General features: G+C 50.9%; 6 protein-coding genes across 6 annotated transcripts; 2 read left to right on the plus strand and 4 right to left on the minus strand.

The window, feature by feature from the left end:
* Nucleotides 1-182: 182 nt before the first annotated feature.
* P174DRAFT_409818 (FAD-binding oxidoreductase) lies at nucleotides 183-2,161 on the minus strand. Its single transcript, XM_024824224.1, has 3 exons — nucleotides 1,937-2,161; nucleotides 1,393-1,878; nucleotides 183-1,340 (listed from the first exon to the last, which is right to left on the minus strand). Exons 1-3 carry the CDS (start codon nucleotides 2,132-2,134, stop codon nucleotides 408-410), a joined length of 1,617 nt encoding a protein of 538 aa, XP_024679923.1. The 5' UTR covers nucleotides 2,135-2,161; the 3' UTR covers nucleotides 183-407.
* Nucleotides 2,162-3,451: 1,290 nt separating this feature from the next.
* Nucleotides 3,452-4,878, plus strand: P174DRAFT_432793 (MFS monocarboxylate transporter; the record flags this gene model as incomplete). Its single annotated transcript, XM_024825771.1, has 2 exons — nucleotides 3,452-3,830; nucleotides 3,899-4,878. The coding sequence occupies 2 exons, from the start codon at nucleotides 3,452-3,454 to the stop codon at nucleotides 4,876-4,878; spliced, it is 1,359 nt and encodes a 452-aa protein (XP_024679924.1).
* Nucleotides 4,879-4,910: 32 nt separating this feature from the next.
* Nucleotides 4,911-5,839, minus strand: P174DRAFT_237374 (alpha/beta fold hydrolase). Its single transcript, XM_024821420.1, has one exon. The coding sequence runs from the start codon at nucleotides 5,795-5,797 to the stop codon at nucleotides 4,943-4,945; it is 855 nt and encodes a 284-aa protein (XP_024679925.1). The 5' UTR covers nucleotides 5,798-5,839; the 3' UTR covers nucleotides 4,911-4,942.
* Nucleotides 5,840-8,470: 2,631 nt separating this feature from the next.
* Nucleotides 8,471-10,243, plus strand: P174DRAFT_443377 (putative MFS multidrug transporter). Its single transcript, XM_024827810.1, has 2 exons — nucleotides 8,471-9,101; nucleotides 9,152-10,243. The coding sequence occupies exons 1-2, from the start codon at nucleotides 8,761-8,763 to the stop codon at nucleotides 10,074-10,076; spliced, it is 1,266 nt and encodes a 421-aa protein (XP_024679926.1). The 5' UTR covers nucleotides 8,471-8,760; the 3' UTR covers nucleotides 10,077-10,243.
* Nucleotides 10,244-10,338: 95 nt separating this feature from the next.
* P174DRAFT_422513 (MIP/aquaporin family protein) lies at nucleotides 10,339-12,262 on the minus strand (the record flags this gene model as incomplete). The annotated part of the gene is made up of 2 exons (XM_024825052.1): nucleotides 10,339-12,174; nucleotides 12,227-12,262. 2 exons carry the CDS (start codon nucleotides 12,260-12,262, stop codon nucleotides 10,339-10,341), a joined length of 1,872 nt encoding a protein of 623 aa, XP_024679927.1.
* A 655-nt stretch (nucleotides 12,263-12,917) lies between these two features.
* Nucleotides 12,918-13,554, minus strand: P174DRAFT_452694 (uncharacterized protein; the record flags this gene model as incomplete). Its single annotated transcript, XM_024829099.1, has 3 exons — nucleotides 13,382-13,554; nucleotides 13,095-13,337; nucleotides 12,918-13,052 (listed from the first exon to the last, which is right to left on the minus strand). Exons 1-3 carry the CDS (start codon nucleotides 13,529-13,531, stop codon nucleotides 12,918-12,920), a joined length of 528 nt encoding a protein of 175 aa, XP_024679928.1. The 5' UTR covers nucleotides 13,532-13,554.
* Nucleotides 13,555-14,837: the final 1,283 nt, after the last annotated feature.

The raw sequence follows: 14,837 nt of genomic DNA on the forward strand, positions 1-14,837 counted from the left end.
GACTCGCAGATATTTCCATCTCGTTGTTCTGTTAATGCCTGACTCTTAACTGTGATCTACAGTGCTTTATTAAGTCTGCACCTATGTGTTGTATTAGCCTAACTTAGGATAGCTCGGTCCATCTGCTTTATAGACATATACTCATCTACATAGTAGGGATCCGTATGCAAACATTCAAGCCTGTATTGTAGACATTGCCAGTATGCAACCCTTATCTCTCAAACATGATTCTGTGAAGAATAGCATAAGAGTAGTCTCTGATAAATTCCAGAAATATAGACTGTCACCAAGAAATAAGCGAAGCCTAGACTGATATTTCCTCCCAATGATTACTATATACGGGCTTGAACAGACTTAAGTCTCCCAACCATTCTGCTTATCAGCAGTTTGCTCGTATCTTTCGACAATTAATGTGAATCCGAGGCAGGTGCGCCATCCAGCTTGAAATACCCCGGCTGTAGCGTCTGATAGATCCCTTTGGGATCATACCTGGCAGCAATGCTCTGTAGTTTGGCCTTATTGGCAGTTCCATAACTCGCAATGACATCCTGATACTGACTCGCGTAGTTCATGTAGACATAATCATGGAACACCCCAACCTTTTTCGCTTTGGCGGTGACTGTATCCCAGAAATCCTTAGCCCATGCAACTATCTTCTCATCGTCATCAGCATTCTCCCACCAGGTCGACATCAGCAGTAGGTGAAATGGACCCTCTAAGGCGTCCAGACCCAGTGCATTACCTCCGTTGCGCATCATATTCTTAAGCATGGGGACGGTAATGCCCTGATTGACGAGGGCAGGATTGATACCTGGAATGCTCAAAACCTGCGGAAGAACGGAGTAAAAGTACTCGGTAACCCAGTTGGCAAAGTCCTCGTCCAAGTGAACGGTTAACGTCCAGTACATCTCCCGCAGTCCGTCGGGATTGACCTCCTGAACGGCGTCACAGTATTCCACCAAAGTCCTGGCTGCCGTGGTATCCTGGATTGCGGGAATAGCGCGGTAGGGAGCGAAAATGGCCGGCTCGCTGACGTTCTTGACATATGTGATCTCGGCCGAAGCAATATTCTGGCCCTGGGTATGGACGAACGCGACCCAGTGCTGCGCGTTACCATCATTGGAGGCGTCGTTGACGACGCTGACGAAGGCATTGATTACCTTGCTGAATTGATCTTCAGCAAAGACTCGGGTTCCACCTCGCATTTCAGGGCTCGGAATGGTATAGAGATTGAACTTGGTGACGATCCCGAAGTTATTCCCACCGCCCCGGAGAGCCCAGTAGAGGTCAGGATAGGAGCCTGCACTGGCTGTGACTATGGCACCGCTCGCGGTAACAACCTTCCTCTCAGTGAGCTTTCTGAACAAAAATGTGCAAACATGGCTGTCATACCTCGAAGCTCTCGACGTTATCGCAAGCCCAGCCGTATAGATTGGAGTAGTACGAAATCCCACCCCCGGTTGTAAGGCCTCCAACACCAATGGTGGAAACTCGGCCGCCGATGGCTGCGAGACCGTACGGCTCCAATGCTGAGTATACCTGCACCCAGACATTGCCGGGACCAACTGACACAACACTTCTGTCATCGTTCAGAGTGATGGCATTCATATCTTTTAGCAAGACCGTAATCCCGCCCTGGATACTCGATGCACCCGCAAAGGCAGCATGGCCACCACTCTTGATGGCAAATGGGCAGCCCGTGTACCTTGACAGAAGTACAAGAATAGAAACATCGGTGTTTACTGATGGCTTGAAGATACAGTAGGGACGAACCTCTTCCTGCTGGACCGACCAGTACGATCCTGTGGCATTGGCGTACGCGGTGGTATTCTGCGCGAATGCTCTACTTGACCCGTAGAGAAAGCCTAGGGCGCTGCACTGTAAACCTGTCAGTCCTTCATGTGCATTTCCTGACTTCATGAATCGAAGTACTTACGGCTGCACGACAGGCTGATTCGGTTGACCGCGACTGCAGCGACCTCAGGGCAGGGATGGTAGAAACATCCACCCCAAGATTATAAAGCGCTGCGTTCACATCGAAATTGTCAGGTTCAAAGACACTGGGCGAAGCGTTGTTTGTTTGTGCGAGAGCAGCGGCGCAGATGGCGCCCAAGAAAACTGAAAACCGCAACATGCCGCACCACAAATCCAGGACAATAAGGGAGGGGTTTGAGGAGAAAAAGGAAAAAGTTGCTGTCCCTGCGAGGATACATATGGTCCAATTCCCTTGTCGAATATGAGCTTGACACGCGGAAGTTATGCCACTAATGCACGCCATACATACAACGAAAACGCCTACCCTATGAGCATTGATAATGCGAAGCTAGTGCTTACTAGAATGCTACATCACTCTGACATGTTGCATAAAGAATTCCCATCATTGCCGAGTGGAGAGAGCATCTTGCGCATGGTAAATACCGGCGATTCCCAGGAAACCTGCGGGGTGGATATTAAATATAGATCTGATTTTGAGACGCTTGCTTGGTCACTAATGTATGTTACGGCAATGATGTGAACATACCTCATGGTTGTTATGGAAACCAATATGTCAGCTCTCCGATTTCGCGAGGCTTTCATTGTCTCTGAGAACCCGGATCCAATATATATGGGGATGTCGACTGACGAATGATGGACGATTTGCATTGCTAGAGGCTGTCATCCATAGCCACTCCGACGCGTGCCATGGGCCTAGTTACCGAGAGACCATGGCAGAGGAAATGGTATAACGCCGATATTTACCAAGAAATACAGAGAATGGACTCTTGCTTGAAAACGTACTCAAGTTAAAGCGCATATACTGGAGCACACTTTGCTTTGAGAATGCAGACTTTTGGCTTGGGTGCTGATTAGGGCCTCATGATTGCAGTTTTATCAGCACTTGAAAATGAATCGTTTCTCAGAGCTGGTTGGTAAATTCTTTGAATCGGAGTCTGATGACACTGCCGCGGCATCGGGACCTGCAGCGGCTGTCGCCAGAAAGCTTGTCTTTACCTGTTGCCCCTACAGACCGAGATTTGGAGCATGAACCTTGCTACACGCTTGCTCCGGTGCGCGTCAATAGGCCCAGGAAGCACATGTAACCGAAGGAAAATTACTGCGAGAATCAGTGAGTCCAGTAGGTGTGCGGGATAGACCTGTTTAGTGCTATCTGCTTGCATGGAGAGTAAGATCTGACAGGTGCATTCGACCCATCATCCGCACAGGGATGTTTCTCTTTGACGTGGATTAGACTGGTCACTATAATAGAGTCCAGTCCTTAATGGAAGCCTCCCCACCAGTCACTCTAGTCACTAGTGCAATATGCCCGGTTCTTTTCTTACCATGATCTTGCGGCACTTGCCGTTGCCCCTCCTTGCACTCTCGTAGACTTGTTGTTCGTTTCTATATTTCCCCCCCTCAACTATCTCATGTGAATTCCATACTCCAGTATATTCGCATCAACGTTCTCGAAATGGACGATGCACACATCGCATCTGAGAAGCCACCTCAGTGCTCTGGGAAATCTTTGACACAACCAGTCCATGCACCTCTGGATGAGATGATCAGCTACCCGGAAGGAGGCATCGCAGCCTGGACAGTCGCTCTGGGCTCCTGGTGCTGTATGACCGCGGGGCTAGGCCTCATGAACTCGGTTGGCGTACTGGAGGCATATGTTTCGACCACCCTCTTGGCAAACACCTCTACGGACTCTACGGGGTGGATATTCGGCATCTATGTCTTCGTTTCGTACTTCTGTGGCTTACAAGTCGGACCGATATTTGACGCCAGGGGTCCTACGGAGCTCATCATGATAGGGAGCGTCTTTCTGCTCGTGGGAACGTTTACACTAGGTTTATGCACAGGTTGTCTTTTTTCAACATCGATTCCTCGAAGGAAGTAGCTAACATGTAGCATCAAGAGTACTACCAATTCGTCCTCGCCTTCTCCATCCTCAGCGGGATCGGAAACTCCTTTCTGTTCACCCCGGCAATGGGCGCCATCTCCCACTGGTTCGACAAACGCCGCGGCGAAGCATCCGGCTTCGCATTCACCGGCAGCGGATTCGGCGGCGTCCTCTTCCCCCTCATGATGCAATCCCTGCTCCCAAAAGTGGGCTGGGCCTGGGCAACCCGCATCGTAGGCTTCGTGCTCCTCTTCCTCTGCGTGATCAGTGTTCTTCTCTGCAAAAGTCGACTCCCACCCAAGAAAGGCGCCGCGACTTCATGGCGCGACATGCTGCCTGACCTGCGCATATTCTGGGACGGCACCGGTGCGATGGCAGTAACCACCGCCGGGGTGTTTCTCATCGAATGGGCGTATTTCGTTCCCCTCACCTACGTTCCCAGCTACTATCTCACACGGCAGGGCCTTTCAAACGCCGAGGCCGTAAGCGGTGCGGCAGCATTCGCGTACCGGCTCCTCGCGATCTTGAACGCGGTCTCCTGTTTCGGACGATATTCCATCGGCTACGTAGCGGATAAAAGCGGCCGGTATAATACCATGATCGTATCGAATCTTGTCTGCCTGGCTGCCGTGATCGGGCTATGGCTACCGGATGCACTAGCGGGAACTGCGCCGAGTAAGACGTTAATTATCATGTTTGTCATCGTGTTTGGGTTTGCCAGCGGTTCGAATATCAGCCTGATGCCGGTGTGTCTGGGGCAGCTGTGCGACACTCAAGACTACGGGAGGTATTATGCAAGTGCGTATACGGTTGCCAGTATTGGATGCTTGACGGGCATTCCGATTGCGGGGAGTTTGATCACCGCTACTGAGGGGGGAAGGAGGGGCTTCTGGGGTGTCATCCTGTTCACTGGGTTGAGTTATATGGCATCTTTTGCGTGCTTTCTTTGGGTACGTGTGCGGGTCAAGGGCTGGGATGTGAAGACAATTTGGTAGCGGCTCCAGCAGATACTCGGTTACGTCGGTAAATGACAGAACAATTGCCCTTAGTCAAGGCAATCTATGGATGCTCCTTCAGGAACGTGACAAGTAACGCTGCAAGCCTCTCTGGCTGATCCTCCGGAGAAAAATGCCCACAATCATCAATAATGTCCAATTGTGATCCGGGGATAGCTTCATGCAATTTATGTGCCCAGTCAGTAACCTGCCACCCGTCATTCGCGCCCCAGATCAGCTTAACCGGCAATTTTGCCAGCTCACCCAACCTGTCGGCAATCTCCAGCGTATGCTTGGGATCATAGAACCGGACCTGATGCTGGTAGAGACTCGCCTGCCTGACAGGGCCAGATATATACCCCAGGAAGGTATCGAGGCTCGAGCTCTCGAATTGCTCCCGTTTCTGCACAGCAGACAGCAACCAATCCCGGTAATGCTCGCGATGTTTCGCTTCAGGCGCCCGAATCAGGGCCTCCAGGCCGTCCTCCATCTGCTTCTTCGTTCTCGCAGACGGATAACTGTCGAAACTGACTACATCCACAAGCGTCAGGGAACGAATCCTCTGCGGCGAGAAAACAGCGAAGCGCTGTGCCATCCCTCCGCCGATGTCATGGGCTACGACATGGGTTGATTCCAGACCCCAGTGCGCCAGTAACTCCTCTAGGATGGGCACCTGCCCCGAAATCGAGGTATCGATGGATGGATCCCAGGGGCGCTCAGACAGTCCGTAGCCAAGCCAGTCAAAGACGTAGACTCTGTAGTGGGCGCTTGTTAGATGAGGCAGGACGTTTCGCCAGATGAGGGAGCTGGATGGTGTCCCGTGGAGTAAGACGACGGGTTCTCCGGTTGCTTCTCCGTAGATGCCATAGACGATTCGCGTACCGCGGATGATCACATGTTTGTTGACTAGAGGTTGCATATTGTCTGCCTAAGTTTGGGATTATTTAATGATGTAGATAGCCAAGTTGCATGGTGAGAGTCATAGGCACACCTCGTGTTTATATGGCTGGTGAGAACCATGATGTCATTTGTCGCATAACTTGCTAATCCCTGCCATCTCTGACTCTTTACATTGTCTACAAACGGTTAGTACTACTTGCTATGCTGCGTATACATATAGTAACCACTGGCTATCGCAGTATATTTTTTTTTACCACTGCTAGGAGTTTCAATGGGTTCTTTGTGAGCAGGCAGGCAGTCTGGGCTCATCAGGTCACAAGGAGGTTGAGAAGCGCCCAAACAGGACGGACTCACGATATGAGATATCAAGAGGATATTCTATTGATCCTCCGGTGGCAACTGGAGAGATTTATTATGTAAGGCACTAAAACTACTTTATCTGCTTATCAAGTGTCTGAAGCCAACTGAGCTGAGAGCACCAAGGAAACGGGATTTAACATCGAGGGTTCTACCAATAACATATTAGGGTACGAGAGATGATCTACTAGGGTTGTCCAAAACATGTATTCCAATATCGAGCTCCGCTGCAAACGTGGGTTCTGTCTAATATCATGCCCGGCCAATGTAGTCCTGAATGCCGGTTCCAGCTAAGCCACAGAGGTCAGAGATATGATGTCTCCCTGAGCTATCTACCTTCATGCAGGTCTGGCCAGGATCTACACGCACTCAGGACTCAATTAATAAGGGTTCCTCATCCTCCACTGGTACCCACTTCTAAAGTCGATAGTCTTATTGAACTCGAGACACATAGACGTAGTTATAGACTGCAACATGCACAACCAAAACATAGACTTAACGCACACGAGTGAGAAAGAGATCAACTCCCTGCTGATCCGCAGCCATCCATTCTGTGTTCCTCCGCTTTCATCCCCCATTTGATCAGAGAATAACTATAGTACAATGCGTGAGTGTGGAACTGGCGACAGTAGATCCGACAGGATCGTCGACCTCGAGCTGAGATTGTATACATCTTATGTTGCCCATTTTCCAGCCCACACCCCTGTGAATTATAGTGCATGGCCCGCAGCGTAACCATATTAGCAACAAGGCAAACGACGTAGCTAATATATTGAAAGCGCGCAGTTGAGTCTAGTATGAGTTTTCTACCCGCCGACCATTATGAAAGGAAATAAACTGGGGCCATACTCGGTATGAATATCATATCCCACAATCATATTAAGGAGAGAACGGATCAGTGTAGCCAGGACAAGTGCTATTTGCTGGAACAAAGAAGCCCGTCGTGTCCGCATGGGCCTTACCAGCAGGGTCAGTTATGGTCAGGTACGCCTGACCAGGACCGCCACCATTGGCCCACATAAAAGTAAAGGGAACAAGCTCTCCAACTCCTACTTGGACAGTAACTGAGCCAGCCTGTTTGATATAGTTGCGCGCCAGGTAGTCGGAGTTGCTTGGCCTTGCAGGGGATCCCTTTACATATAGTGAAGTACTAGAAGCAGAACCCCCTGAGAGAAATTAAGAATGTTCTGCCTTGAAAGCCATCTGTCCCCTCTACCTAAAAGACAGGGACTGTACTCAAGGTAGTAAACAAAGCTAGAAGCCACTAAGAGAGGATAATATAGCCATGGTTAACTCTAACAATAAGGCAGCACCTATATCAGATAATTAGACAGGACTTACAGAAAAACAGCGCACTTATGCACTCACAGCATCGAATCTGAACATATTCAATTATATGGACTAGTATAGTAATACTGCTTTAGAGTGCCTACTCTTATAAGTGTTGTAGGGTGAATTGCATTACTATAATTTTCTATCCACCATTGCACATTAACTGTCTGAGCTTCTGAAACAGTGTCAACCATAACTATCCTCTGCTATTCTTCATGTTATTACGTCATAAAGAGTACAGCACATTTAAGGTTAGCACATATGTCCTGCAATCCGGCAGTCCAATTAGAATTGTCAGTACACACGGATTGAAGGCAGTAGTAAGCCATCCATATGAATAATCTGTGGCAATGAAAGAAACTGCTTACTACGTAGAGTACCACAATCGGATCGCATGGAGAGCTGAACCCACGCCACTGGATGTATGAACCATGAATAACGAGATGATCAAATGCCCGAGAGCTGGATCAACCAACCTGAGATCATTGCCATCGAATTTAGGCCAGTCGATGACGGCATAGGGCGCACTGGAGCCAATGGTAGGGCCTATTCCACGGTGCCGGGACGGAGTTCTCGGCATGCCGAAGCGGATATACTTACATACTGTGGTCATGATCACTTGACGATGGGGCGTAGATTTTGAATTTTTTTTTCATCTTTCGTTTCTTTTCGTCTCCTCAACTCATAATTGTTCTTCATCCCTATATCATTTGGGGTCTACAGTGTCTTGGATGTGAATTGACATCGAGATGGCTCAAACAGAGGTCCGCAATGGGGGTTCGTCCCAACCAGTCGATGACGCAATGCCCGCAAACTCTGCGACCAACACCCAACTGCCAAAAAAGAGACTGATGGATAGGTCGGTGTGATGCAGTTGATGCAGTTGATACAGTCCTGAGATACTGACTATCTTCAGAATCAAAGGATATTTTGGCATTGAAGACATCACTGGAGAGATACGCGATACCACAGATATCGAGATTCACACTTGGGATGGGCCGGATGATCCTGAGAATCCGTAAGTGAGAAAGGGAAGTCAAGAAATGTCGACTAAGAGACTTTAGGTTCAATTGGAGTACCAAGTACAAATGGCTACTTACTTTGACGGTCTGCTTCATGTGAGTTGCAACTGTGCTCAATTTCAGACAGAGGGGCAAGAGCTGACTCTATAGTTCCATCCTGACCGGTCTCCCCGCCGGAACGTATGGATCCGGGAATAACTGGATGGAGAACGAATGGCATGTCCAGAACTCTCCTTTCCCAAATCTCTATTGGGCTACGACCTCGTGGAACATGGGCGCGGCCTTTTGGCCGTTGATATTCGTGCCTCTCACCGAATCCTCCGGTCGCATGCCTGGCTACTTTGTCTCATACATTATCCTCGTCGCTACGCTATTCGGATCAGCCTTCGCCCACAATTTTGCTACAATTGTAGTCACTCGCTTCTTTGGCGGTGGTGCGTCGTCTGTCTCGATCAATATTGTCGGAGGGAGTATCAGTGATGTGTGGAAGGGCGGCAAAGCCCGCAGTCTGCCCATGTCTCTATTCGGATTTACAAGTGTGATCGGAATTGCTTTGGGTCCATTCATCGGATCTGCAATTGTGCAGATTCACAGGGATGACCCGTGGAGGTGGTAAGTGACCACAAGTTTTATTGACAGACAACCTCTAATGATGGCAACAGGATCTTCTACGTCCAGATCATCTACAACGCCGCCCTCATCCCCATCTTCTGGCTCATCCTCCGCGGGACCCGTCCAGACGTGATTCTCAAACGACGAGCGCGCAAAATCCGCAAGGAGACCGGACGGCACGTCTATGCGGCGTCCGAGCTGAACGCCCCGAGTACCATGCGCCTCCTCAAGATCTCCTTCGGCCGGCCCGCCCGGATGTTAGTCTCCGAGCCAGTCGTCCAGTTCTTCACCCTGTGGATCAGTTTCGCCTGGGGGATCTTGTACCTGTTCTTCTCGAGCGTGGTCCAAACGTACAGCACTAACTATGGCTGGGGCGTATTGGCTACTGGCCTGGTCCAGCTAGCCATCTCCGTCGGGGCGGTCATCGCCACCGCCATCAATCCCTTCCAGGACTGGCTCTACCTGCGTTCTGCGAAGCGAAACACAGAGAAACCCGGTCGTCCTATCCCGGAAGCAAGACTGTACACCTCCATCCCGGGTAGTCTACTCTTCACCGCCGGGCTGTTCTGGTACGGCTGGGCCAGCCAGCCCGACGTCCACTGGATTGTTCCCACGATTGGAATTACAGCTGCTGGCATTGGCATCTACGCAATTTACATGGGTGTCGTTAACTATCTGACCGACGCGTATGAGAAATACGCTGCGTCGGCATTGTCTGCTGCATCGTTGGGTCGAAACTCGTTCGGAGCGTTCCTCCCGCTCGCGTCGCCACAGTTATTTAGTAATCTTGGTTTTGGATGGGCTGGTTCATTGCTTGGCTTCATTGGGGCTGCTCTGTCGCTTGTGCCTGTCGTTCTGGTGCTCAAGGGGCCGCAGATTCGGAGGCGCAGTCCGTTCATGCGTGAGTCGACGTGGGACCCGGAGGAGACGAGCGAGAGGGACGAGAATGGGGCTGAGAAGGCCTCTGATGTTTAAATCTGAATAGGTTTGATTGATTCTGCTAGTATATGGTGGTGTATAGAGGATCACGTGAGAAGTGATGATGATATGACCTCTGGGATGCATTGACTACCCAAAAAGGAAGTCCGCAACTGTTGAGGGGAAAATGGTCACCGATGGGCTGATGACGCAGTATAAGCCTGATAGATATATTCATGATGCCGGTAGTCTACGTTAGAACTATGTACATATTTGATGTTGTTCATGTCTTATGTATCTATACATATGAGGACTTCACCTACTGAACAACGGTCTTCTCCCTCCCCAAATGCAGCCTCCTCTTCCACTTCGCCCTACTCTTTCGCATCGCCCTCTGCGTTCTGGAGAGAGGATAGTTGACAGGACTTTCTCCTCCCGTAAAGATCATGAAATCGTACAGAAACGCTCCAAAGAGTGACCCGGCCAAGGATCCCGCCCACGGCCCATAGAACCAATACGGATTCGTGAACAGCTCACTCCCGTACCCCAGCGCCAGCAGTGCCAACCGCGGCCCAAAGTCGCGGCTGGGGTTGAATGCCGCGCCTGTCTGATACGAGAATGTCATGCTGAGACACGCAACGACGAGGCCGATGATGAGCGAGTTCATGCCGGCTCCGGGGGGAGCGTTCTGGTCGTCGCCCAGTGCTAGGACCGTTACAGTGAGACAGACCGTTCCGATGAACTCGTTGAAGAACGCTGTCGCAGGCCCGATCCATGTTTGCCGCTGGCTAGTGATGAAGCTGTTGATGATGTCGGTTGGTGTGTTGGTGGATAGGTATTGCTGGATGGAGTGGTAGTACAGCCCGTACACTGACAGCGCGGCGATGAACGCGCCGAGGTACTGCGCCGCGAAGTAAGCCGGCATCTTCCGTTTGGGGAATCCGCGGTAGAACCATAGCATGACCGTGATGGTTGGGTTGAGGTGCGCGCCCGACACACCACCGGAAATGTAGATGGCCATCATGGCAGCGAATCCCCACGCCCACGCTGTGGTGTTGGGGTTCCCTGCGCCGGTTAGTGTGACGGACAGATCCGCGGACAGGCCGACGGTGAGCTGGACGAAGACAGCCAGGGCCTCGGCGAGCTCCTCGCGGTGGTGCGTGCGGATGACGGACCAGGTTGTGTGGTTGTTGTGCACTTCCTCCTCGACAAGCTCCTGGACGAGGGGATGCAGGTCCTCCGGGTAAGCCGCGTGGTCGAGCGTAGGAAAGTCGGCCATATCATCCTTGTCCTCGTGCTCGTCCTCGTATTCCTGGTCGTGCTCATGCTCGTCTAGATGATGCTCGAGCTCCTCGGGTACGGGCTGCAGAGCCTCAGCAGTGAGATCCTGCTGCGGCTGGGGAGACTGCGGCTGGCCGGGGACTTCAGGCTGCTGCGTCTCCGCCGGATGCTCACCTTCCTGTAAGGTCGATAACTGGTCCACCGCGCCCTCCACATATGATGGACGCCGCATACGAGCCGACGACGTACGCGATAGCCGCCGGGTTGACCCCCCATCCCCAGTCAGTATCTTATTCACAAAGTTATTCTCCCGCTGCACGCGCGCATCCTCCACCTGCGCCGCCATCTTGCGCGGATCCGCGGTCTTCTCGATCTGCCCAGCTTCAAGATCATTAGGATCAACCTCCAGCCCCATCTTCTGCGAGTTCTCCGCCGGCAACTGCGCGTTCGCCCGCGCCTCCAGTAACTCCTCCTTGGTGGGAACCATGCCCGGCCGCACCACCCGCGGCAGGGGCTTCGCTAAACTCCATACCGGCTTTGCGTTTGCAGGCTGCTCATATGCAGGGTTGAGCTCTGTGTATCCGGGATGGACGAATGGTTCGTGGGCGAGTCTGAGTTGAGCTGTTTCCTCTGGACCGGCTAAAGTGAATTTCCCCTGTGTTCGCTGTGCCAGTGTGGTGCGGGATGTGAGGCTTGGTACTCCGCTGCGTCGTCGCCGGAGACCAGAATTGGCTATCCCTGAGGCTTCGGGGCCTTCGAGGCCAGAGGCGCGTCTGGTGGGCGAGATGAAATCCGCACGACCGGCTGCTGGAGTGCTCCTAGTTGGTGATGCGGCTGCTTCTGTCGGATCTCGTAGTCGTCTTACTGCTTCGGACTATTTGCTGTCAACATGTGTCCTACTTCATCAGTCGTGAGACTTTACGTACCTTCGCTCGCGGACGTCTGGGAGGTCTTTCGTCCATGTTGTTTACTCCTCGATCATTCCAGTGACGCCAATCTGAGTATCAATTGGTATATTGAAGAGTAGTAAACAGACAACAAAAATATCCACTGAAGGAATTGACTTTTCCGCGCACTGAAACCTCGGTTAACGAACACAGCATTCGGATGACAGGCAACTTGCGCAATCCCATTCATTACCGGCTACTGGATACCTCCAAACCGAAAGATCGGCCTATATCTTGTCTGGTGTCGAATTGTGGGCTCATGGCGTAATGAGTGGATCTCATCTGGGTCCTCGGCAGCACATCAGTCAATTAGCATTCGATATCGTTGATTCTCCTGGCGTGTCGATCCAATTGGGTAAACTATCAACAATTTCAACAGATTGTTGGCCCACATTACATCACATCAATATTGTTATCCAGGTTTGTTGGTGGGTCATTTTCATAGAAAATTTGGTATGTTCCTGATGTGCCAAGTACATACAGTCCAAAGGTATATCACCAAATTCTTACCCCACCAATGATATTACTGTGCCTCATTAGACTGAATTGATGGTCAAATGATTTGATACCACTGGATAGTTAGTAAGTAACTGATGTCATACTCATTCCGTCAGCATACAGCATTAATGCAAAGTACATTTGCACTGATCAAGCATCGTTTGGCGTTTCCTTAGCACCCACAGCAACAGGAGACATCGACGCCAATGCAGTCCCTCTTCCCTCTTTTCCACGCTTCTCCCTCAACCTCCGACGCATCCTGCAACAGATCACACACTCGAGTATCGAAAAAATCAAACGCGCGATGCTACATCATCAGCCAAATCCCTAAACCAGGGGACAAACATACGGAAAAAGGAATCATCAAAATGAACGCCAGGTCCAACGTGTCCATCCACGGACGAGGATAATCAGACGGAGCATTGCTCAGACCCCAGTCGCTGAACGCCAGCTGGAGACATCCTATAACTCCCAGAACCATCGAGACGACGTTACCGGAAATCAGCCAGCCCACGTCCAGCCGCTTGAGAGTGAATGAGACGTCGAGGAGACCGCAGACCTCGATCAGATCGACGACTATCGCAGTGGATACCTGCAAGGTCAGATACGTCCATAGTTAAAGCAACGGTCGCTTACTGCGAAGATGGCAAAATAGGTGTGTCGATCGCCCCAGTGAGTTGCCAGATATAGCAGGTAATAGAAACATGCTATGCTGAACGCCAGTCCACTCAGCCTGCTGGCCAGGTGGATGAACGCCGGGGATTGTGGAACTCGTGATCGAGGCATCCTGGAATTCGGGTGGATCTCACATATCGACGAATATGGAATAGCCGCACATTCTTCTTCAGGGGATGTCAGGGGTTTTGTGTCTGCATTGCACATGGACTACGTGGCTGTGGCTTAGACTTGAGCTACAAGAACTTGTACCTTGTTCGCCGTATTCTCAGTAAAACAGCAGCTAATTCTGAAAGGGTTATTGCTCTATGATTTGGCTAATGGAGCCTGGCTTGGTACTAATACAAGTCTGCTTTGTTATAGGCTGTGCACACACTTGCCAAGGTTGGTGGACATTATTCTGGCCAATTACACATTTGTTTGGCGCCGACTGTAGAGGCTCAAGGTCAGAGTCTCGTTCGGGAGTATAGCTGCTAGTGACTATCCATCAGTGTTCCATAACAGAACCATCTTCAACCCTTTAACACTCTGCTGTCTTACAATAGGCGTCTTGGCCTTAGGAGGGATTAGACATTGCCATATATGCAATGGAGGATGAATGGCTCGTTACCCCTACGATAGCGCGGAATGGTACATGACAATTCGGCTAGCGCCCTGCATGTCTCACTTTGGTGTGCGACATAATCTTTCGACTCACTCAAGCTAGGCAGTTGCATTGACCTTGACTAGTCTGATAGAGATCTGACTCCAGAGCACGAGACAGTTCGGCTACCAAGGAGAGCATGGGGTAGCCGGAGGATCAATGAGGAATGTACCACCCCAGGCAGAGTGCGACTATGGAATCCCAGCCATTAGCACTCCTTACGATCTCGAGGTGTAGAACGTTGGTGCAAACGGCCTCTGGTTCTTGTTTGATCGCGCAAGTCGTCTTGACTCAGGGTTTGTGGAGTGGAATCACCACTCCGGATAGAGATGGTGAGGCGATTCCTGTGCGCTAAGCTGAGCATATATGCGTTAAAGCATAGTTGAGCTGGAAAGTATGCTCTTTCAGTCGTCGACGACGACTATCAGCATTGATCATTGTCAAAAGCTGATCGAGAAGCGCAATTTGCGAGCGCATCCGACTGTGCAAAGAGATAAAGAAGGCACCAGGGAACGGCCCAGTGAAACTGGTTTCCTTTTGCCTCACGACGTCATTACCAGCTTGGACCGTAGGTCGGACAAGTCATTCCTGCTGTTTGTGATGGCTTGTATTGATGAGTCGTGTGTTAAGCAGCGACCGACCTGGCTGTGAGCCCATGCCCGTGCTGGCGGTTAGTCCCGATCAAGCAAGCAGGACAGGAGGCTACTTCGGTAAACGCTTGATTCACCTTTGTGGACCCCTGGCTCTCTGAATCGATGGCTTCTGTTATCAGCG

The sequence above is a fragment of the Aspergillus novofumigatus genome (genome assembly GCF_002847465.1).
Source record: "Aspergillus novofumigatus IBT 16806 chromosome Unknown P174scaffold_6, whole genome shotgun sequence".
Taxonomy (NCBI): Eukaryota; Fungi; Ascomycota; class Eurotiomycetes; order Eurotiales; family Aspergillaceae; genus Aspergillus; species Aspergillus novofumigatus.